General features: G+C 52.2%; 1 protein-coding gene across 1 annotated transcript in view; it reads right to left on the minus strand.

Moving 5' to 3' along the window:
* Positions 1-18,966, minus strand: part of SLC6A4 (solute carrier family 6 member 4) — a 35,682-nt gene extending 16,716 nt beyond the window's left edge. The window contains exons 1-4 of the mRNA XM_081161118.1: positions 18,447-18,966; positions 3,213-3,667; positions 898-1,032; positions 247-466 (exon numbers count right to left, since the gene is read on the minus strand). Of these exons, the coding sequence (XP_081017244.1) occupies positions 247-466; positions 898-1,032; positions 3,213-3,555 (698 nt within the window). The 5' untranslated portion in view covers positions 3,556-3,667; positions 18,447-18,966. The remainder of the gene's footprint in view (positions 1-246; positions 467-897; positions 1,033-3,212; positions 3,668-18,446) is intronic.
* Between the last annotated feature and the right edge of the window lie 5,127 nt (positions 18,967-24,093).

Below are 24,093 nucleotides of genomic sequence, written 5' to 3' on the forward strand. Positions count from 1 at the left end.
TGAGAGGAGGGCCTCAGAAGAAGGGCGGTTGTGAAGCAGGGGAGTAATTTTGGAACGTGAAGGTGGGGATCATCCTGGGCACGTTGGAGCCGCCTGGCATGGCGCATCGGAAAGGACCGGACGGCACAGAGGGCCAGGTCATGGAGCTCTCAAGGTAGAGTCCCCCAACTCCAGATCTGGCCTGGGCCAAACCCCAGGGGTGTGGCCTGCCCTCAACAGACCACCCCCTCACTTACAGGCACTTACGTGTAAAATTCCTCTGCAGGGGACGTGGAGTGGAGTGTCCAGGTGATGTTGTCCCCTGAGAAGTAGTTGGTGCAGTTGCCAGTGTTCCAGGAGTTCTTGCAGCTGGTCCAGGGCAGCTGGTCGGTGAGCGAGGAGATGAGGTAGTAGAGCGCCCAGGCCATGATGGTGTTGTAGTAGGAGGCGATGTAAAAGGCAATGATGCAGATGGCGTAGCCGATCCCTGGGGCGGGGGGAGGCCAGTGTAAAAGGCAGCCCAGCAGTGAGAGACTGAACCCGGCATTGGAGGCACAGCGGGGGGGGGGGGGGGGGGGCTGCTACTCAATCATTCCCCAAAGGGTCCGGGAGGTGGTGGGCAAGTGGCAATGTGGTAAATAACTTGTACGTATTTACAAGGTTACACGGTTCAGAAAATATGTGTGTGCTGTTAATGCTTTAACATCTTTACTATTTAGCTTAAATGATCATTTATTCTGTTTTCCCTTTAACAATCGCACACCGCTCGAGCAGTCAGAAACTTAAGTACTGTACTCAAGTGATCTCCCAGGCTTAGCAAAGTCTTAACTGATTCCAGAAGGTCCCCAGCTCCCGCCCACTGATGGAAATCACCAACGCCGTGGAACACTCGCCCACCCACTCGAGCCTTTCAGTTACCTTTGAAAATCGGGCAGATTTTCCTCCATATTGAAATGCATCCGTTTCGGTGGTACTGGCCCAGCGCAAGCTCCATGTAGAAGAGTGGAATGCCCCCAAAGATGGCCATGATGGTGTAGGGGAGGAGGAATGCCCCTGAGGCAGATGAAAGACAATTTTACTCCTGCCCACATCTGAGCCAGGACGGCCCAACTGATCTGCACGCCAGGGGCCACGCCGAGAATCCCAGAGCCATCTGGTGCTCGGGCGTCACGAAGCCACCTTATACCGAGTGTGCGCACACTGTGCTCACACCCCGAGGACTTCCTCCCCTACAAAATCACAGGGTTGAGGAGAGCCAACCATCATAATCACTTGCGGGCTTAAAACACATACCCACCCAGACTTCCTGAAGCCAAAGCTCCAGGTATGGGAACAACAACAAAAATGGGAAGCTCTCCAGGTGACTAATGCCACCAGTACCGGGGCCAGCATTGGGGACTTTTGGAACGAAACTCCTGTGACAACCTGTAGACTCTATAGAACAGCTACTGAATTAGTATCTTTATCAATATTACCCCTGACTCCATACATTTGATTACTGATATTTAGCTATTTTCCATAATTCCATTGAATTATGAGCCAGAATGCTCCCTCCTGAGTCACTTCTGCGGGTGTGCCTGAGAAGGGAAGTTTGTCACAGACTGAGAGAGGGTGGAGCTTCTGCATCTCTGGCGATGCCGGTCTCTCCTGGCTCTTGTGGCTGAGGCAGAACGTGGAAATGCCAAGTTAAGGATTGCTCACCTGTAGCCTGAGTTTTATTTTTATTTTATTATTATTTTTAAATATGTCTATTGATTTCAGAGAGAAGAAGAGAGAGGGAGGGAGAGAGAGAGAAACATCAACGATGAGTCATTGATCAGCGGCCTTGCACATCTCCTACTGGGGATTGAGCCCGAAACTCGGACATGTGCCCTGACAGGGAATGGAGCCGTGATCTCCTGGATCCTAGGTCGATGCTCAACCCCTGAGCCACGCCAGCCGGGCTGCAGCCTGAGTTTTAGCCCAAAGGATGGGTCGGCTTGTCTTTCCCAGAAAACTTTCCCTCGCATAAAGTGCTTTGACCCTAGAAACCTGAAGTCAGTGCTGCTCAGAAAGGTCCCACCTAATTTACAATCACTCTGGGGAAATCTGGATTGAGAATAAGAACCGCGTTGTGTTCTCTTGGTGGCATTTGCCTAAAGGGTTTGCTTGCCTGGCTTTGCCGTAGGGAATGAGTGCAGGGGAAATTGCACACAGTGACCCAGCCCCTTAACTAATGCTTGGGCTAAGGGTGAGTCCTCCCAAGCTGGAGATAAGGTGCTTCCAGTCTCTGCTCTTCCCAGGCCCGGATTGCTGGGTTCTCCCGTCCCCAGAACAGGAACTGCCTCTGCAGCTGCATGGACCATGGCCCTTAAAAGCAGCAAAGACAGGCAGCTCTGTGTCAGGCCAGGGACACAAATTAATTACCTCCCAACCCTCATTCTAGCTCCCCTCCCAAATTTTTTGCCAGAGCTCCTGTCGAAATAAATATTGACTGATTTGCCTCCCATCACTTGTCCTTTCCTATCCTGAGAGCAAGCCCGGTGTGTCAGCACAGAGGCCCCAGCCAACTCACTCCTCTCTGGGGATCCCACATCCATGCCCACAGGCAGCTACTAATTTTTCATAATCAATAAGTTAACTATTCCGGAGCCCTTGGGGGTAGAAGAAGGAACAAGAACTAGTCTCTGGCCTCAAAAAATCTAACCCTCTTGTCGGAGATACAAGGCACATCCACGCACAGTTTGGGGTCAGCATTAATGTCATGCTGTGGCTGGGTTCAGCTCTAGATCACGCCCGGAATATAACTTAGGACTCGGGACCTGAGTTGACACCCTTCTCTGATCTCTGGGTCCAAAGGCCCAGAAGGATCAGGACCCTGGGGCTACCTCCCAATTTTCCCCTAGACAGACCTCCCCTCTCTGGACTCCTCTGAGCAAGAGTGAAGGAGCTCGGCACAGGGCTACTGGTCATGCCCACATCTCGCTCGCTGTGTGGAGTGGGGCTTGGATAACGCAAGGATGGGGAGGGGCCCTTCAATAAATGCAGCACTAATAATGCTGAAATCTGCTAAGATCCGGCGAGGGAGATTTTGTCCTAATTCATAACCCAGACAGCCTCAGACATGCACTTCAAGAGTGCTGGCTTACTGGGGACTTATCTTTTAGATAAGCTTCTAAGTCTAACCAGTCACGTTCCCAGACTCACGTAGTTAAACAAGACAGAAAAGATTGCTCATGGCCCATGATACTGACCCCCTCCATTCTGGTAACAAATGTAGGGAAAGCGCCAGACATTGCCCAGGTCCACAGCATAGCCAATGACCGACAGGAGGAAATCCATCTTCTTGCTCCAGGTCTCCCGTCCCCCCTGGTGAACCTCCGCCACTAGGGCGGTGGTGGCAGCAGGGGTGGAGTGCTGAGTGTCATCTCCTGCACTGGGGCTCGGTACCGCTGAGTACCCATTGGTGATCTGGCTGGACTCCACTTTCTCCCCAGAGGCAGGGACACCCTTCCGTAGAACTCCATTTTCCTGACAGTCTTCTCCATCCTTATACTCTGACAGCTCCTTCTGGGAGTTTAAGGGCGTGGTCTCCATCCTGCTGTCTAGTAGATGATACTGACGCCCATCTGCAGAGAACCTGAACTGAATTCTTGGTGCACGGTCTGTGGGGGTTCCTCAGAGCTTTATATTAATGGGATTGAGGGCTCTGTTGGAAAGGAACAGAGAGAAAGGAGAATAGAATTAAGCATTTTACTTGGCTTTGGTATTAACTCATTATGCCTTTTTTATCTTAATCCCCTCACCTTTTTCACTGAGCCCCTCCAACTCCCCACCCCTCTGACAGCTGTCAGTCTGTTCTCTGTATCTATGAGTCTGTTTCTATTTTGTTAGTTTATTTTGTTCGTTAGAGTCCATAAGTGAAACCATATGGTATTTATCTTTCTCTGACTGGCTTATTCCACTTAGCATAATACTCTCCAGGTGCATTAATGCTGTTGCAAAAGGTAAAATTTCCTTCCTTTTATACAGTCGAGTAGTATTCCACTGTGTAGATGTACCACAGCTTTTTTATCCACTCATCTACTGATGGGCACCTGGGCTACTACCAAATCTTGGTTGTTGAAAATAATGATGCAATGAACACAGGGATGCGTATATTCTTTCGAATTAGTGTTTCAGGTTTCTTTGGATATATTCCAGAAGTGAAATCACTGGGTCATAAGGCAGTTCCATATTTATTATTATTATTATTTTAATCATCACTGGAGGACATGCTTAGAGATAGGGAGAAAGAGAGAGAGAGAGAAACATGAATCGGTTGCCTTCCATACGTGCCCTGACAGGGGATCGAACCCGCAACCCAGGTATGTGCTCTGACCAGAATCAATGTGGCAACCTTTCGGTGCACCGGGCAACATTCCAACCAACTGAGACAATCTGGTGGGGCAAGGCAGCTCCATTTTTAATTATTTGTGGTAACTCCATACTGCCTGCCAAGATCTCCCTTGTGAAGCTAATTGGATCCTGCTCTGATGTCCAAAGCTGGCCACTGGGTGTGTTGCTTCTTGAGCCTCTTGGAAAGGACTCTGATGTCAGCCAGTGTAAGACGCTCTCTGTGACTGGTCCTGGACAACCTATTTGGAGCTACAAAGCAATTCACAGTTTGAGGCTGCCTCTGCTGGGCTTGGGTGTGTGCAAGAAGGACCAAGCTGTGTTATTACCAGGACTGGGCCCAATGGCAGGTCAGCAAAAGTCCCAAGGCACCCTGGGATCCACTTTTGCCTGCCTCCGCCTGCCAGCTGCCTGTTAGACTCAGTCACTGAAAGAACCCCTGTGGGTATTCAAGTGCATAAGATAGGTTCTCAGTGAGCACCAGGTAGGGGCAAATGGTGTTCACCAGATTGATATAGGTTCAAACTCTGTGCCAGTGCTTGGCCACTCAACAAATATCCCAGGGTATACCAAGTCTAGCTGCCACCTGTTGGGTGCCTGCACACCTTTGTGGTGGGGTGGAGTCTAAAGGTGTTTTTAGGGTGAGGCCAGCAGAGTTTATTAGGCCCAAGCATACCAAGACTTAGCCATATGAAAGGAGGGCTCTGCACCACTTGGGCGTGTGAGGAGAAATGGCCCCCATCTTAGAGCCACACAACTCAGTCTGACTCACATCCTTCCAGGAGCCCAATCTAAGCAAGGCAGGACCACTGGGAGTAAGGAGAATGAGGTTAGTGGGATCTCCCATAAGGGGATGTGCCAGTCAAGCTTGGGGAAGGAGGAAGGTAGGGTGACTGGTCCCTGCCCCAAAGCCACACAACTGAGTCTGTCCTAGATTCTTCCCAGACCTCCTGAGGATCCTGAGCTTGGCAGGGTAGGGCCACCAGGATTCAGGAGGATGGGGCCGGGGGATCCTGGAGAGTGGAGCTAGCAGATCTCCCATGAGTGGGAGGCACCAGTCAGGTTCATGGAAAAGTGGGGGGAATGGCCCCCACCCCAAAGCAACACAACTCAGTCACTGACATCCCCTGAGTCTGTCTAAACCTCTACACTCTGCCCCAGGTAGCTGACTCCTCAGTAGAGTGCAAGCTCTGCAGTGTGGGGCTACAGGGAATACAGAGGGTTGGGCTATTGCATTTCCCCAGGCTGATGCTGTATGGAGGGGAGTGCTCCACCCAAGAAAGATGGTGTCTGTGGTGTAGGAGAGGATCTCAGCACAGGGATCCTGGCAGCTGTCCCTTCAGCTCTCTCCCCAGAGCCATAAGCCCCAGTTGCACCTCTCATGACTCTAGTCCGCTCCTCCCTCCCTGCACCAGAGCTTAGGGTGAGTCGCTGCAAATGAGATTTTGTCTGTTGGCCCATTAAGAGTGTGCCTGTGTCTTTAGCAGGCTCCTGTCTCTCCCTGGTAGACAGAATTCTCGCTGATTTTCACAGCCAGATGTTATGTGGGTGCCTCTTCCTGGCCCTGGTGCTCTGGGCTGGGGAGCTCGGCTTGCGGTTGAGACCCCACGCTCCTCGGGGGGAACATCTGCAGCTGAGAATCCCTCTGGAACCTCAGCCATCGCCCATGGGAGCGAGGCCAGCCCTTGCTGCATCTCTGCCCTTCCTACCAGTCTAGATGTGGCTTCTTCTGTGAATCCTTGATTATAAGACTTCTGTTCAGCTAGTCTTCAGTTGGTTATTAAGGCTGAATGTTCTATGTTTCAGTTGTAATTCCAGGTTGGTCCTGGGAGCAGGTGAGTGTGACGTCCACCTACTCCACTGCCATCCTGGATCTGCTCACCATACATCTTAAACTACACTAGTTAATGGGGTGACAAATGCATCTGTTAAATGTGAGACAGACTACTTTCTATATGAGAATCAACTACATTTTTCAACCTATGCAAGGCATCAAATCACAGTCAAGCAACTTGAAAAGGAAAAAACATAACAAATAAAAATAGACAGTGAATCGCCAAAGTCCTGGCAGGCTCTATTTAAGGACAAAGTATTGGCTTTACTTTGGGACTGGACTCTCACGCTGGAGTTTACCAGTAACTCAGAAGAACATAAGAAGAGGGCTCACACTTCAACAAAGCTCCGGAGGACAGGCCTTGTCCTGGATGCTGCGCCGGGAAAAGAGTAACAAATACAGAGGCAGTTCCCGCCTGCAAGTAGGTAAGGACAGTCCTCTCCATCATTTAAGCTGAACACTCAAAGCATATTTCATGTAAACGATAGATGTGACTGAAAGAGATAAAGAGCATAGGACAGAGGCGAGAAGGCCGCCTTCTGTGAAGCACCCCAGCCCCCGAGCCGTGGAGTGTTCACTCTCCCTGCTGCCCAGCTCAGAGGAGCCTTTGGGCAGCTTCTAGCTGCTTCTGGCTGCGTTCGGTGCATCTGTGCTTCTTTCTATGTTCCCATCATGTCTCTGCAAGTCCTGTCGGGCCTTACACGGCGCTGCTGCTCCCCACTCATTCTTCTTGCCACTCTCAGCAACTCCTGTGGCTAATCCACTTGTTACTTTGCAACAGTGGGCAGTGGAGGCACCTCTCATCCGCGCCAGAAGAGCCAGGGAAGGGAATTCGGCAGTTACAGATGCCAGCATGGCTGGTATCTCTGTCCCTACCCATCGTGGTGGGGAGGACTGGGCCAGGGACCCCAAACCTTGGCCCAGTGGACTGGGATGCCCGGAAGTCAGTTCAACTCTCTCTCCTCTGGACTGATGTCTGAGACCTTTTGGACTTTGAACCTATGGCCTGTTATGAAGTAGTTAGCAACCAAAACCTTCCAGCTAACTTCATTTCTTCTGGGCCTGAACTTTTCAAACTCTGGAGGCAGTTTGGGATTTGAAGCATGTTTCTGCTTAGCTCGAATCACATACCCTTCTAGCAAAAGACGTCCAGGGATGACTGCCACCCCTATCTGTAACTGCAAAGATTTATCCTGATCTTGCAAAGCCAACGCTCAGAGGATGGCTAGGTATTGGTAGCTAATAAATGTGCCAGTGCATGTGCCCTGGCTACTTTGGGCTTCTAGTGAATATAACTTACCTATCCACACATGGGAATGTAAAGACAAAGCCATAATGAGTTAAAAATTAGAACACAAAGTAGTAGATTCACACTGATGACTATGTTAAATATTGGCAAGGATTAGACATGAACACCCAGGGACACAAGAAATTGGAGTTTTATGTTTGTTGGGTTCTTTTTTCTGTGCAGTAGAAAGTAAAAATTTTAAAGGAATTGATTGTTGCAAAAATATTACAGCAACAAGAGAGAAACGAGCTCTATGAAGCCAGTGTGTGTGTGCGTGTGTGTGCGTGTGCGTGTGTGTGTGTGTGTGTTTAAGGGGGTCAGGTAGGTGTCCTGGGTTCTATCTTATCTCGTTTGGCCCCCATCCCTGACCTGATCCTGGGCTAGGATACAAACACCACTCATAAAAGAATACAAATTTCTGACAAAGAATTATATAGATTAAACCCCATTCTTCTCATGTTTATGGTGCTGTCCAGCCCCTCCCTGTCCCTCCTTCCCGGGGACCTCAACTAGACTTGATGAACTTTTAAAATAACCACACATCCTCTCATTCACCGTAACTAACTATAAGGCCAAGGAATCTTTTTTTTGGTTCATTTCTTTAGAGAGAGATGATGAGATGTCAATATATTTAAATATGCAGCTAACTTCACCCTGAGCTTGGCGGTCCCTGGCTGTGTTGTTTGAAGAAGGCCTCGGCACTCCTCTCTGGCCTATATCAACAACACTCTTTCCACATTAAACACTGAAGAACTGGAAGACCAGATGGCAGAGATAAAGAGCTTACGAAGGTGACGTGCAGCCAGATGGCACTCAGTGACAGAGCCTGCCCCCGACTGAGGCGCCCCTTGCCTGATCTTTCTTTCTCTACCTTCAAAATTTTACTCAAAAATTTCTTCGTCCTATCTTTCCTCTCATCTAAACTGAAGCTCAAAGAGCAAAGCATCACCCGACCTTTCTCCGGCGGGTGCACCAGGGTCGATGGAAGGGAAACATCGTCCATCTCCGAGGATACAGTGTAGAGGAATGAACATTTAGCCACACCAGTGATTCCTCGCCTCCCTGCCACAGGTGTCAAGTGGTTTGTTCTAGATTTCATTCACTTTCTCCCTCGGGGCCCCCTGCAGGGAAGTTGGAAAATGTGTGTGTTCGTGAACTTTTGGGGGACAATGTGTGTTCATTAGGGCCCTAGGGGCTCAGCCCCCAAGGCATCTGATCTTGATTTCTTGGTAACTGTCCTGAGCAGCTTCCACAAGAATATACACTATCCTTTACTTTTTCCTGAGCATTACAAAGGTCTTGTTTCCTAAAATACCCCCAGCATTTAAAATATATATATATATATCAGCAGGCTGAAATGGCCCAAGTCTTAAGAAAACCTGTTAAGAGCATCCCTCAGCCGACTCAAGACTTCAGGTGACTCAAGACCTCAGGTTGCCTCTCCCCAGAGGTTGGTCTCTCTGCATCCAGCTCTGCTTTCTGGGATTCTCCTATGGAGCTCCCACCCCTGATCATAGAACCTGGGGTGCAAACACCTAAGTTACAGCCACTTGAAGCCACCAAACTGGTAGAGATGCACATCTTTTCTTCAACTCATCCAACGAGGAGAAAACCCCTCCCCGTTACTAATCGGGCTGGCCGGGAGCGGACGGCCTGGCCTGGGCCCCCTTCTCCTGCGGGATGCTGCATCCTGACTCCTTTCCCGCGTTCCTGATTCTGCAGCGCACTGACCAGCTTTTTCTACGGAGACCGGCAGATAGCAACGATTGAGAGCAAGCTGGCCCAGGAGTATAGAAGCAAGAGTTAAGGTTGGTTTCCAAGAATGCTCTCTTGAAAGCTTTCTTTTTTAAAAAGATATTTTTATCCTGCTGGGTAGAGAGATTGCAAACGAGGTCAATATTATAGCTGTGACCTCCTCCAGGCAGGCTTTGAGTTTCTCCGTGGCCAGAAAAATCCCCAGAAGCCTTCCTTTGCACCTTGAATGCATGCCGTTGTCCCAGGCCGAGCAGGGACAGGCCGTGCGTGGGTGGTGCCGAGTAACCCAGCTCCTGGGTGGGATGCCAGCTTGCCCTGCAGGAGCCTCAGCCCTCACGTCTCCACACAGGAGGGGCAGCGCAGGGGGCCGCTCGGGGGCTGACAGTCGACTCCCAGCTCACCCTCCTTCTCTCAGCCCAGGGAGGGGGCTAATTCACCCCCCCCCCCCCAGTAAGAAGAATTGTTTTTTTTTAAACTTCTGATCAAATCTCCCTTCTTCTTTCCACAAACCCTGTCTAAGTAGCCAGGGGAACCAGTCTCTGAACAAGCCTGTAATTACAGTCACTGTGATTAGTCATGGAACCTCCCAGTTCTTTGGAAACGCCGGTCCCTACAGGTCCCCTGGATGCACATCAGCACATTCTAAGCAGAAATACGACAGAAATGTTGGACTTTGACTTCACGTGTCGAGATCGAAGTAAGTTCATTTCTCAGGATGCTCAGTTTCCATTTCAAAAACAAAACAAAACCACCATGAATTATGGGTTCACCACTGAGATAAGATTAATTACAGGTCATAGAGCACGTAGCAATTTGCATTCTCTATTCAGAGAGAGTCTAAAGGTCCCAAGACACCTACCAAGGGTGATAGGAACTACGGAGCTCCGGCACCAACCAGCGCAGTAAACACCAAGCCTGGCCCTCTGCCACGGGTCAACCCCGATTGGCAGTGACGTGCAGTGTGCCTACTATGTGCTGGAATCTTGGAGACAAGGCAGGCACAGTCCCGCCTTCAAGGCGTTCATGGTAAAGGCCAAAATCTGGCTGGTGGGAAAAAGAACAGGATGCTGGAGGAGGGAGAGGCTGGCGCTGCTTTTAGAGCTGATGTACCTTCCACTGGAGACTTGACGGGGCACGTTCAGATGCCTCACATTTCTGGCTTCCAACTGCCCTCGGGCTTTACAGTTCTTCCTTTTGTTGGTATCCACAGCCTCTGTCACAGGGCCCTGAATTTTTTTTTAATGCAGATATGTTTACTGATTTTAGAGAGAAAGGAAGGAAGGGAGGGAGGGAGAGAGAGAGAGAGAAACATCTATTGGTTCCTCCCGTGCACACGCCCCGACCGGGGATTGAACCTGTGACCCTTCGGTGCACAGAACACACTCCAACCAACCGAGCAAGCCTCCTGGCAGGGCAGGGCCCTGAATTTAAGTTGATTCTGGCTCACAAGCTCCACCGTGTAAGAAGGGGGTTCGTACTTACGGAAGGGAATTTTTTCTTTTTTTATTCACATCTGCGGCTTTATTTAATTTTTTCACCGTAAAGGCAGGGCCAAAATCAAAACCTCTGAACTTAAGCTTTCAACCTGAAAGAATCAAAGAGTCGCTAGAATTCTAAAGTCGCTTCCGTAAAGCAAATGTTATCCCTCTGAGTACTAATGGGCTATACTGAATATATAATGCGATTATCTGACTCTTGACTGCTGAGCTCTCTGAGGTGTGAGTGTCATAGGTCGGAAGCCACAGGGACTCCTGGCTCGCCTGTCAAACAAAATAAAGAGACTTTTGGATATAAGTGAAGAGAGTAGAGAAAATCTGCTTGTTTTTTGGAAGTAAGGGGTAGAAATGAACTCCTCAATCACAACCATCTCCTTATCCAAAGAATTCCTTGTATGAAACAGTAGACAGTTTAATTTTCTGGAGAGGAATTAAACAGGCTAAAATCCCCAGGGCATTTGGGCCAGTTACCATGAGAAAGAAAGAGGATCTAGATCCAGAACTTTCTCTGCCTGGAAGAAGAAAGCTTCGAGCTTCTCTCCACACAGAGTGTAACATCTGGAGGATTAGCCATTTGTGGAGGGATTGAGATCATTCCAGAGGTTGGCCAAAAGCACAACGGATTATTCATTTTGACTTTAAGAAAAAGAAATGGATTTGGCCTAGATAAGCATGCATGGCCTTCCTGTAGTGAACACGAACAGACTAACCTAGACTAACCAGCCTCCTGGGGCATCACTTAACAGTTCCTGTGTCCACCCCTCACGGCTCGCCTGTCTCACAGATCCGCACCGGCTATGTGACTTTGGCAAGGTTTCTTAACCTCTCTGAGCTTCCATTTGCCTCATGTATAAAACAGGCCATTGTGGGAATGGAATAAAAGTATGACAAATACTTAACTCAGTGAGTTGATGGTCACTATGCCACCACACATATGGCACTCATCCATCCTGCTTTTCTACTTCACACTCCAGTCAGGGAAACTGAGGCCCGCGGAGTTAAGTGATTCATAGCCCAGTGCACAACCAGGGGACAGCTTGAGCCAGAAGCCGGGGCCTCCATCCCCTTCGCGGGCGCTCGCTGCTTCGGGCTTGCCCCTCTCGATCGGTGGCTGGGAGTCACGGGAAACTTGCAAACAGCAGGCTTCTGGGCTGCTCTCCCAGAGATTTTAATGCAAGAGATCCGTGAACGTGCTGAGTTTTAAAAAGCACTGCAGGTTGTCAGGGGCAGGAGGGCCACCGAGCGTGCCCAGTGCATTCTCACCCACACCTTTGCTCTCCAGTTACCCCGCAGCCTCTGAGGCCTGGCCGAACTTTCTATCCCCCGCCCTCCACGGCGCTTCCTCTCACCACCCCAGCCCAAGATCTCTCCCTCTACTCCATCATTTGTCACTGATTATCGGGTCTCGTTAGCTTTTGCCCGTTCATTTGTTTGCCGTATCTTGGCTTTGCATTCCCCTGGAAGGGGGGGCCATGGCTTCTACACCTCTGGGTTCAATACTTGCTGAACCCGTGTGTGCACAGCCCCCAGCACAGAGCGTCTGTTTCGGATTTTCTGGGCACAGGGCCCCCAGAAGCACAGCTGTGATGCGGGCAGGTTTGAGCCTCAAGCGAGACACCCCTCTTCCTTCCCCAGGGTCCCATCCTCAGGGTTCTGCCCTCCTGTTATCACCCATCAGGGGGATCTACCATGTATCTTGGGGGCAGAGAGAAGACTGTCACCAATGAAAAATTTAAGGGACTGCCCTAGCCGATGTGGCTCTGTGGTTAGAGTGTAGGCCTGTGCTCCAAACGGTCTCCGGTTTGATTCCCGGTCAAGGGCAAGTACCTGGGTTGCGGGTTCGATCCACCACGTGCGGGAGGCGGCCACCTATCGATGTGTCTCTCTCACATCGACGTTTCTCTCTCTCTCTCCCCCTCCCTCCCTTCCACTCTCTCTAAAAAAAATTAAAAAGTATCAATGGGAAAAATATCCTCAGGTGAGGATTAACGAAACAACAATTAATGTACTCTGGACTGGAAAAGCCTGACATGTTCTGGATTACAGACGAGCACAGGTTTTGCTTTGTAGACTTTGAAACAAGTACCGGTGGGCACACCCATTGACAGTCTGTTCCAAATGTTTATTCATGAGTTGCTTGTTTAGAACTTGGAATATATTTTGAACCCACAGAAATAAATGTTGTAAGTGGTGGTTAGCCTCCTGGCTAACTTATAAAATCCTAGTCTAACTATAAAAATACTGAAACATCTAAAGGTCATGCTATAGAACACAGCATCGTCACCTACTACAAAAGGGGGTCGAGGTGGCAATGAAACTGGTTAGGAGTTATTTATTTAATTTAAAAAAATTTTTTTTTTTTATAATCCTCACCCAAGGATATTTTTTCCATTGATTTTTAGAGAGAGTGGAAGGGAAGGAGAGAGAGAGAGAGAGAAACATGGATGTGAGAGAGACACATCAATTGGTTGCCTCCTGTGTGTGTCCCGACCAGGCACAGAGATCAAACCCACAACCCAGGGACATGACTCGAACCCGAGACCCTTCAGTGCATGGGCCAATGCTCTACCCACTTAGCCACACCGGCCAGGGCAGGAGTTATTTATTTTTAACATTCTTTCTGGTTCTTGAGGAAAACTAAGTTGGACAGCAGGGCAAGGAAGTAGAGAGACTCTTGTATGGATTCGGTGGAGGTGTCTTTTCGGCACCTTTAAAGAGCTGTAGAAGCTGAGGACACGAATCCCTTACTATACTTAACTTCACAACTTTGTGCAGAAAACAGAACTGCTTGCACTCTGTCACTGTCATGTGTCTCAGCGTGGACTAGCCGGGTGAGAGATCTGGGAAACTCAAAACAGGTGATGTGTTAGATTAAGCAGGATTAGGAGTGTCACTTACATGTTATAAACACTCCTTTATTGTTGCTATAATGCAATTTATGCAATAAATAGAAATCAAGATTAAAAATCGTAAGAGCATTTTCAAACACAGATTTTCTTGTCCTTAATATAGGTACATTACTAAGAGGACTCGTGTGCGGAACAAACATGATTAGATCACAAAAGGAGCCAAGGGGGGGAGGAGGGAGGAGAGAGAAGAAAACCAGCCCTGGGGAAATGGTGTTACGAAATGAGGGTGGAGTTACTTGTGGCAGTTGAGCAAGGCTGGAGAGAGAGGGGAGGAGAGAGGGATTTGAGGTGAAATTAAATAAAACTCAGAGTGGTGAAGGTGAGAGGAAGGGGAGACTGGGCCCATCTCTCCGGCTGGGAGAGCAAAGTTGGGGGGAGATGGGGTCAGGCAGCAGAGAGGAAGGGGGGATGGAGGCCACGCAGGGCCACCTCTTCAGCCACAAGCTGTTTTCGATTTGGGTGCTGTTGCTTGAATTGAAGGTGTCTGTACTCTTAGGTCAAGAAGTTCTGGAATGTGCTTTACAAAGAGTCACACACACGCAGTTTGGGGACATTCGTGAAAAACTGGTTCATGATGACACGGTACTGATCTAGTAGTTCTCAGATGCACTGGAATAAGGGTGAGAGATGGTTCCCAGTCCCTAGGATGTCGCAGTCTCAAAGAGTGACCGTCAGAGCTAAAAAGGACATCATTGAAATAGTGGGGGGAATTTGAATATGGGCTGTATATTCGATAATAATGTTTTACTAACGTTAAGTTTCCCAAATGTGATAATAGTGGGACTCGATTATGTAGGAGAATGTTCTTGTTCTTAGGAAACACAGGCTGAAGTATTTAGGAGAAAATATTTGGATGTCTGCAAATTCCCAAAGGCTCAACACAAAAACTATACACATATGTAAATTGTATAATTATTACGTTATGCCTTATCATATATACAACCTATCAGAGTATGTATATAATACATATGCAAAAACTTGATACGTATAGAATTAGAGAGAACGTACATGTGACACACATGTGACAAAATGTTACCAACTGGTGAATCTGGGTGAGGGTCCACCAGACCATTTCTCTGCCTTTTCAGTTGAAATTTTTCAAAATTAAAAACTGGAGGGAGAAAAATAATTGTAGTCCTCAGAGGAGCTGGGAAACCTCCAGTCAGTCAAACCTCCCTGCTGCCCTCGGTGCGCCCAGAATAGCCTATCTCCTCTCCCCACCCCAGGCCCTTCCCTCCCCTCTTTTCCCTGCCCCAGCTCTTTTCCTCTAAGCAAGGGAAGGAGCCAGCTAACTAGATTAGCATTTAAAAAGCAACACACCCCAGAGAGAGAAAAGAACAGAGTGCAGGAGACTCAGGTTCCAGGCCTGGCCCTGTCCTCCTGGGCTATGAGCGAGCTTGAGCAGATCACCTTGGAGGCCAGGCCAGCTCTGCCCCTCCCTAATTCTAGGAAGCCTCTTAGAGCAAAAGAGTCCATTTATTCTATTTTCATTCAGCAGCTCAGTAACAAAGGAAATAGAATGTGCTTTTCCCCCCCTTGATTATGCCCAGAAAGACCACACAAAAACACAAGGGGGCAAAGGCCCACTTACTTGCTCCCTCCCACCGGGCCCCCTGACCAGCCTCGAGCCCTGGACTCTCCCAGCGCACACAGCTGACTCTCTCAGATTTGCCACTTGGCCTTGTCCCAACCCCCTTCTCACCTCTTCCCTCCCTACGTCATATGATGACACGAAGAACTGGACCTCAGGATCCCAGGAGGCCTTCCCCATGCCATCTGCCACTTGTCAGTGCCTGTGGACCCTGGTCACTGAGCCGGCCCTGGGACATCACCTCCATGTCTCCACGTTGCTGGGGTTCAGAGGTTTCTTGGGATAACCGGGGGCTCTCTGATTGTAGCTTTTTAAAAGCCTGTGGTTTAACTACCCACTTACAAGTACCCTTGGTTGGTGTGGTAGCGGGGGGCGGGGGCAGGAGGACTGCTGCCAGGTTCCAGGGGAAACCAAAGGAAAGAAGAAAATAAGGCAGTCAGGCCTGCTTTATCTCTACTCATTTGGTCACCCCAATAGACCAGGGCTGGGAAAACACTTGGTTTAAAAAGGTGTTGTTGACATTCAGTAAATGAGCATTCATCTTCCCAGCCAGTGAGAGCTGGCAAAGGGCAGGCTGGAGGGAATGCCCCCTCACAGGGCCGTGACTCAGAGGCCATTTCAGAACATGGACCAAGTCCGAACGATGAGCTCTGCCCAGAAATAAGGGGCCTGTGGCAGCCGATCGCGGGTCTTGTGCCCACCCAGAGAAGCAGTTCACCCCTCTGCCCATGGAAAATTATTCAAACTAGATTTCTTTTAAAGGTTAGTTTCATCTGTTTTCCACCCAGAAAGATGACCATTGCTTTCCCTAGGGTACTGTTTTATCCAGTTAAACCCAGAAACTGGCAAGTACTTCTTGGTCCAGGGTTGGGGTGGCCGCGCCTAGACCCACAGGAGCAGGGTAAGTCAGCAGCATTTGCCCCAGGAATGAAGACACCAGGCACTTTATCAGGCCTTTGACTCCACACCCCAGCCTGTTCCCTGTACAAACCTCAGAGGAGTGTAGCCAACTGGCAACAGCTCAGCGACTGGGAAGAAAATCACACAGCCCAAACCCGCTCTGCCTGGAGGCCATTTCTGCTGCACCACCCCCGGGCACCCTGCAAAGGGCATTCAGGGAGCCGGGGAGCTCCGGCCTGTTGGTCGGACATGGTTAAGGTGCAGAACTTGACTTGCATGTGCAAGCGTGCGTAAAGCCTCCGCCTTAGAGTGAAACCCGGGAAGCCCCAGAGGACCCCGATTTGATGGCGACACCCGGGTTGAGAGTCTAGCCCTCAGGCACTTGGCCCCATCATTTCAACTTGTATTTGTTTAAAGCAGAAAGCTGAGGGTCACAGTCACAGAATGAGCCGAGGGGACTTGGGCATCATGTTGTGCAGGACCCCCTCCTCCCCCTCGCTTTAGAGTCGAGGCCCCTGAGGCCCAGAGGAGCTCATCTGTGACCCAGAATCACAAAGGTACGAAGTACTTTCTTAAAGTGACGGAAGAATGACTGCCTTTCCCTTTGGCCACCCGGGCATCTTTGCCAAAAAAAAAAAAAAAAGTCCAGTCATGACTACATCCTGTTGATGCATTAAAATTAAACTTCTTCAGGCAGCCCAGCCTTTGTACTCTCAAGCTATTCCATTCAAGTATAATGAAGGAACTGCCGCCCACTGGCGCAATTTCTGGAATTACCTGCGTTCCTCCTTGGAGGGGCCATCCCCGGTGTGTTTGGGAGCCTGCTGTCGAGAGACAAGCACCCCACTCCACTGCCACCTCACCCCTGGGGAAGCTCTCTGACATGCCGCTCCCACTTTCATCAAAAGGCTCCCACAACTCAAGATCCCCCAGAGAGGACTTTCTGAGGTTTTTGTTGATTTCATTAAAACTTCTAGGTGTTCCATCCTCACTCCCACCCCACCTCCCGCCCCTCCCCTTGTCTGTGTATCTCTTCGGCCAGGAGGCTGAGAGAAATGGGGGTGAATGTCTGCGCTGGTGTTACATCTCTGCAATGCCCTAGACCCATCACCAGAGTGTCCGGGGGACTTTTGATGAACTGTGAAGCAGTCTCAAGCGGCTCTTCTTCAGGTTCAGTAACAAACACACAGAAAAACCCATGCTCCCCGCCCCCCCCAGAAGACCCTGCCCGGCACCCATGAAGGAAGCAGTCACCCCCACTCCGGCTCCAAGCTTTGGGCATCCCCGGCTCCACACAAAAGAAAGTGGTGGGAGGAAAAGTCCGAGCCCTGTGTCCCCCTTCCCTCCTAGAAACCCAAACACCAATGCCGCCCGTAGAGCCCCTCTGCTTCATAAAACACCCCCCCTGCCAGTGTTGCTTTCCTAGACATTTTCCTATGTAACCGAAGGCGAAACACATTAAATATTTTATCTCGTCTTACTATGATGAGAGCTAGCAGGCTCATAAATAACCCATTGACCTGGTTCATTTTTTTTTCTGGACAAAATTGATCATAAAGATGTACACACGAGCCTTTGTTACGCCTGACTTAAGAGATTCCACCCAGCTCACCTTCTTTAGATCCCCAACTGGAGAAGCAATGCATTAGGAAAAGGCCCCCGTGCAAAAGGAGCTGCGGTCCTCAGCCTTCCTTAGCTCCAAAGACGCTTTTCAACAACAAATGGGAACGTACATTGTTTTCCAAGCGACAGGCGGTCGCTCGCTCGGGCCGGCCGGGGTTCGCCTTCGCGGGGACCCCGAGGCCGCGGAGGCGCGGGGCGCGCGGCCGCCCTGCCCGTGGGAGCGCCCCGCGCGCGGAGCCTCGTCCCACTTCAGGGTCGCTCAGAGATTCCTCCAGAGAGTTGGGCTTTGATGCCACCGGCTGGCCCTGAAGAAATGCCTTTGCAGCGGTCAGCCGCGCGCAGGGAATCTCGAGATCTAAGCATAAGCTACCGGGAGAAACTGAAGCAACTTTGTGTCTAAGCGCCGCGCTTGAGACCATCTGTTTTACAGGGTCTTGCTCCGGGACTCCGGGCGCCACAGAGCCCGCGGGCGCAGCAGACAGAGGAGCCCTCCAGAGCCCGCGTCCCCTCCAGGGGACCTCGCCCCCCGGCCGGGCCCCGGCCCACACTCGTCCTTCGCGAGGCGGCGGCCGCGGGGCCCCGAGCCCACCGCCCAGGCGCGCGCCCTCGCCGGCGCCCAGTGCGCCCGGTGCGCCCGGGAGCCCGTGAAGTTCCGGAAAGCAGTGCGGGCTCAGAGCGAGAAGGAAAGCGGACCCACCTGCCGCGCGTCCGTGGGGAGGCCGGTCCCGGGCTCGCCGACGCGGGGCGACCCTCGCGCCCTCGAGGCGCCGGGGGTGGGGGCGGGCGGCCGCTGCTTGTGCCGGAGCCGCGCCCGGCGGCCGTATTTGTACCCTCGGCCCCTCACATGGTCTGATCTCTAGATATCCGCCGCCAAAGGGCTCCTCAAGAATTTTTGCGTCATGTTGAGCCGCAGAAACTTCACGTTTCCCCTCGGCCGCGGGTCGGCGTTCCTCCCGGGGTGGGGGCACCTCCTGGGTGCGCCCCCCGAGGAGGGGCTGCAGGGGGAGGTGAGTGGAAAGGGGGGCGGGCCGGCCCGGGAGAGGTGAAGGACCCCTCCCCCGACGCACACGCGCACACACACGCACACACACGCGCGCACACACGCGCTCACACACGCGCACACACACGCGCGCACACACGCGCTCACACACGCGCACACACACGCGCGCACACACGCGCTCACACACGCGCACACACACGCGCGCACACACACGCGCACACACACACACACGCGCGCACACACACTCACTCCCTGGGAGGGACCGTGCTCTCGGGAGAGAGACGGAGCCCGGGGCGGTGAGGGGTTGGGAGCAGGACAAGCAGAGCCAAGAATCCCAACTTTCCGGCTCCTGAACCTTGCGGGGCGGGGGGGGGGGGGGGGGGGGTGCTCCACCGCTGACCGGGCATCGGTTCCTCTCCTACCCACCGACCCCAACATTGTACTGAGGTTTCTGCCCCGTGTCACTTCCTCAGCGCCGTCCGTCATGACCGCCGACCCTTCCCCGTCACCCCCACCCCGAAACCTGCCCTGGTTTTCTTCCTGCGCCTGGGCAGCGCCTGGCATCCCCTGAGCGCCTCCGACCCCAGGGCTGGGGTGTGAGCTGGGCACCGCCAGGGGCACCCCGTCTAACTGATGCCGCCCCCGGGGCTCGGCAGTGCCCAGGCTCGCGGCTCAGGGGAGATACTTGCAGGATGAATAAATACACGCAGAATCCTCTCCCACCTTGCGGACCAGCCACAGGTCACAGCCGTGCAGAACAGGTGGGCAGGGTGGGGCAAAAGGAGGGTTAGGGCTGTTCGCAGGGGAAATAAGACAATAACTAATAAGCAACACAAGAATACACTTTCGTGTGCTTGCAACTGTAACCTACTTTTGCCCCCCGGGTACCGACGGCGACCTGCAAAAACGTAGAGGCCTGTGGCGCTGGGCGGGTGGATGAGCTGCCACAGTATTTTAAATATCCAAAGAGGTTTAACCGGAGCCTATTGTTTTGAACCATGGGAATAAAGTACTTGGATGCTTTTTTTAAAAAAAAAACAAGTTTAAAAAGGAATTTAATGTTATATTATCTTTTTCAGTAATTTTATTTATTTATTTATTTTTACATTTGGAAAGAACAGATGCAGTGCTTGCTTTGGGATGTCCGGGAAGCTGAGACGAGCGGGAGGCCTGCCCCACCTACCTGTCCCCAGAGGAGGCAGGGACCTAGCAAAGCAGAGGCAGATAGGAAACTGCGACGACACGGTTGCAGCCCCCTTGTATGTGGAGACTCAGAACCTTGGAAACTGCACTGGCACCCAGCTGAGCTGAGCTGGCGTCTGGAGGAACCAGGTGGGAACAGCTCTATCCCCCGTGTGGACCGCGCCCCAACCTGGGAGGAATCAGCGTGAGGTTTTGGTGCCACCTAGACCTCAGGGTGGCGATTGCAAGGAGAGTGGAGCGCTCGTCAGAGAGCACCCAGGCTGCTCTGGAGAGCTAGCTGGCATCCAGGGAGGCAAACAGAGCCAGGCTGGTGAACCCTGGGCAAGCTCGGGAATGTTCCCCCGCTAAACCCCAGGTGGCAGGGCCCTCATCAGGAGGCTCCGCCTTCCAGACGAACACGGCGCCTGCTGCATCCCACGTGCCACTTGGCCTTCATAAACTAATGTGTAAGGCTGGCTAAGCCAGGGGGGGACACAAAAGTAAGGGGTGGTGCCGAGGAGGGGGCAGGGCAGACCCAAGGGGGGAAGGCACTGGGAGGGGGAACCAAAGGCTGCGGGAGGCAATGGGGTGGCTTGAGTCCTTGGCTAAGGCTCTTGTCTCCACCCAGCCTGCTCTCTGTGCTGGCTCAACGTGACTTTTTAACACCATTCCACGCCTCGTGAACTGGTCTTCTTTCTAGAGCCTAAGGTTTATTCCTGCCCAGACCCCCCCCCCCCGCTTCCCCCCACCCCCCCCCCGTCCCCCCGCCCCCCCGAACTGCTTTCTTTGCTGCATGTGCCTAGAGGATGCAAGTCCGGGGAACCTGAGTTAAATCCCAGCTCTGGCCCTGTACTGCCTGTGTGGGTTTGTTCCCGCACAGGGTAAGTTCCTTACTCTCGGCCTACATGGCCTTTGGGTCCCTTTTCTGTAAAATAGGAATCGTAAGTAATGGAGGGCACCACCCAGCATGGTTGGAGTGAAGGGGCTGACATGCAGTAACATTGGCTGCCTCTTCTTCCAGGGAGACTTCCGGCCTGTCCTCTCTCTCTGGCCTTGGAGGCCGAGGCCAGTCTTCTGCCCTCTTGCTCCCTGACTGAGAGGCGCTGTCAGAAAAGGCATTAGGGTTGCAGACTGGATGCTCCCTAGTTCCTCGCTGCCTCCCAGAGTCCACCCTCGCCCTACACCCGCGCCTTCTCTTCCTCCTGCCCCTGGGGGTGCCACCCCACAGACGCCCTTGGCCTCAGCTGCCCCACCTTCACCTCAGCAAATCTAGCCTCTCTCCTCCCAGAAGCAACCCCTTCCCTGTCTTGTTTTCCATTCTCAATGCCGCACTGTCCCCTCTTTCTCTGGCGCCCTGACTCCCCCCCTTGTGAAGATCCTCAGGTCTGGCACCCTGTTTTCACTGCCCATCGGGCTCCACTTGACGGCCCATCCTCACACCAAATCAGGGTGCGTGCACAGATGTCATCTACTGCCCGAGAAAGGGCAGCCCTTCCCAGCGGCCCCCCTCCACTGTGGCTCCTCCATGGCCTGAGCACCTACCCCAAGCCAGGCACTGAGGGGGACGCATCCTCTCCTCTTAGGAGTCAGGGAGCCGGCTGTGCTGAGCAGGGAAGGCGGTGGGGAGCCCTGAGCACGAGGAAGGAAGTGCTGGGGGGGGGGTCCAGAGGCTTGATCCACTTGGACTGGAGGTGCAGGGGGTTGGGGCGGTGGCTGGAGGCAGAGGGTGCCTGAGACGTGAGTACAGCTGTGAGGCAGCAACAGGGAAGGGAAGGGAGTCAGGAGCCAGAAGAGCACCTTGAGGCTCACTGGCTGGCTGGGGGGGGAGGGGGGGAGGAAGGGGCGATGGAGCCACTTGTCAAAGGGGCCGTGGGCCTGGGTGACTGGGAGAGGAGCAGTGCAGGAGACCATGGCCCCCCGTTGTGCCCCTTTGTTCACTCGCCCTTGCCCAGCCGCGGGGCCTCGGCTTGCCCTGATGCTTCAGCCTAAACACAGCCTTGAGCCTCGGGAGGTAAAGAGCACATTTAAATGGTCACGTCCCCTCCCCAGCCCTCTGCCCCTGGCCACACACACACCACCACCGAGAAGACCCACTTCCTGGGCGTCTCAAGGCCCCTGCGGCCGGGGCGGGACAAACCATGTAGGTCCAGGCGTCTGGCTCCGGAAGCCCTGGAACCGTCTGTCCATCCTGCCTCTGCCCTGTTTACACGGTAGTGAAGACGCGGCCCACCCCTTCCTGTGGGCTCTTCCTCGGCATTCCTGGTCCTTAGCGTGTCCTTCCTTCCGTGTTTTCCCTGGGAGGTGACGTAGTTTGGGTCACTTCATTCTTGTTCATCCACGTGCAGAGTGTGGCACCTCCAGGGGAGGATTTGCTACCACGGTGGCCCTGGGCTTGTCCTCCCAGGGGGCTGTGTCGGAGCCTGCCTCCGATCCAGATGACACAACGCAAAGGGAATGGGAGGGAAAGGCCTGTGGGAGAGCCAGGAGGGTGACATGCTCGGGGCAGGGAGAGGAATGGGAGGCTGGGTGGGGCTCAGCCCTGAGGAGCACAGAAAACATTTGGAAGTGGATCAGTTGTGTCCCGCGTCACCTGTTCCTGGCCGCGTCCTTCCCATCCCATGCCTTTGCTAAACAAACCTTTCCCCCCAGTTTTATAGGGTGGAGGACCCCGTGCTCTGTCTGCAATACCTTTGAGCCAGGGTGTTTTATTTTTACTTCCTTCCTACAGGATTCTCTCCCTGACCTGACCGTAAGCACCCTCCGCGAGGGCCATGTCCTGGAGGGCAGCTGTGTAGACTTTCTCCCCTGGCAGAGAAGTTGAAGCCAGGAGAAGCACAGGGCACCAGGACGCGCCCCACAGCCCTGTGTCCCCACAGATCTGTTACGGCCCATTGATGTCCCCTAAATGTCCATCTCCTCCACTGGGCTCTGAGTTCCCAAGGGACGGGGCCGTGCCTCTCTCCATGTCTCAACACCTGTCAATGTGTCAGCACACAGCAGGCCCCATAAACCTATATATTGGCAATAAATGACGAAGGAATGCCTTTTACTCTTAACAGACTTAGTGCCATAAAAACCAGGACCCTGGGGACTGGTAAGCAAATCATGGCGTATCCAACAACGGAGCACCACACAGCTGTGCAAAAGGCTGAGGTGGTTTCATCTGGGCTGATCTGGGGAGGTTCACAAGGTTTATTGTTAATCGAGAAAAAGCAAATACACAGAACAGGCGTCACTCCAATTTGGAGAGAGAGAGAGAGAGAGAGAGAAAGGGGCAGGTTGACGTGTGCATTGAAACTCTCTAAGTATACAGAATAAACTAGGACTAGTAAGTGCCTAGGGGAGAAAGGACATGAGCGGTGGAAGGCACCCACAGGAAGACATTCTAGGGGCCCCAGGCTTATCACAAAGCGGGGAGGAGCCCTGGAGCGCTCGGGCACAGCCCACGGGAGGCAGCACAGGCGAGTTGCCTTCCCAAATGGGACCAAATTACTTAGCATCACTGTAGACATTTTAATCCCTCGGAAGGAGGCAAAAGATTTTCCCTCATTTACTAGCACGGGTGCTGTGAACCAAGTCCAGGGCCTTGCTCAGGGTCTGATCCAGAGGGACAGAATTATTTTCAGAACTCGAGTCCTCTGCGCCCAGTTCCCCGTCATTCCTCCCTCCTGCGGCCCTGCTTCCAGCTTTGCTCCGCCTGCTCAGGACTATAAAACACTCACCTCTGCCTTGGCTCCCCTTCCCCACCAGGCCCTTCCAGATAACTTGCATGTATGCAAATAGGGAGGTTTTCCTCTCATCTCTCCCTGGGGAGCTGGTCACCCTTGCCCTTGATGTTTGTGGTCACTGTGGTTAGAAGTCAGTTTAAAACCGGTCAGCATTTCTTCTCCTCTAGCTGCAAGCCCTTTCTTATCTATTCTGCCCTCGCTTCAGACCTCACCCATAGGAAGTCACCTTTTCCAACTGGCTTGTGTATATACGTCTTATTTTCCCAACTAAATGGTGAGCTTCCAGAGAGCAAGGAACTGTTTTAGCCCTCAGAGGACCTGGTACAACAGTGGACATGGAGAAGCTCTGTACAAATGGTAGTTTTAATAAAATCTACCCTTAATGTATGGAGCATCTACCAGGCACAGTACTGCATTCTCATTTGTTGTTTTTC

Source organism: Miniopterus schreibersii (genome assembly GCF_964146895.1).
Source record: "Miniopterus schreibersii genome assembly, chromosome: 16".
Lineage (NCBI taxonomy): Eukaryota > Metazoa > Chordata > Mammalia > Chiroptera > Miniopteridae > Miniopterus > Miniopterus schreibersii.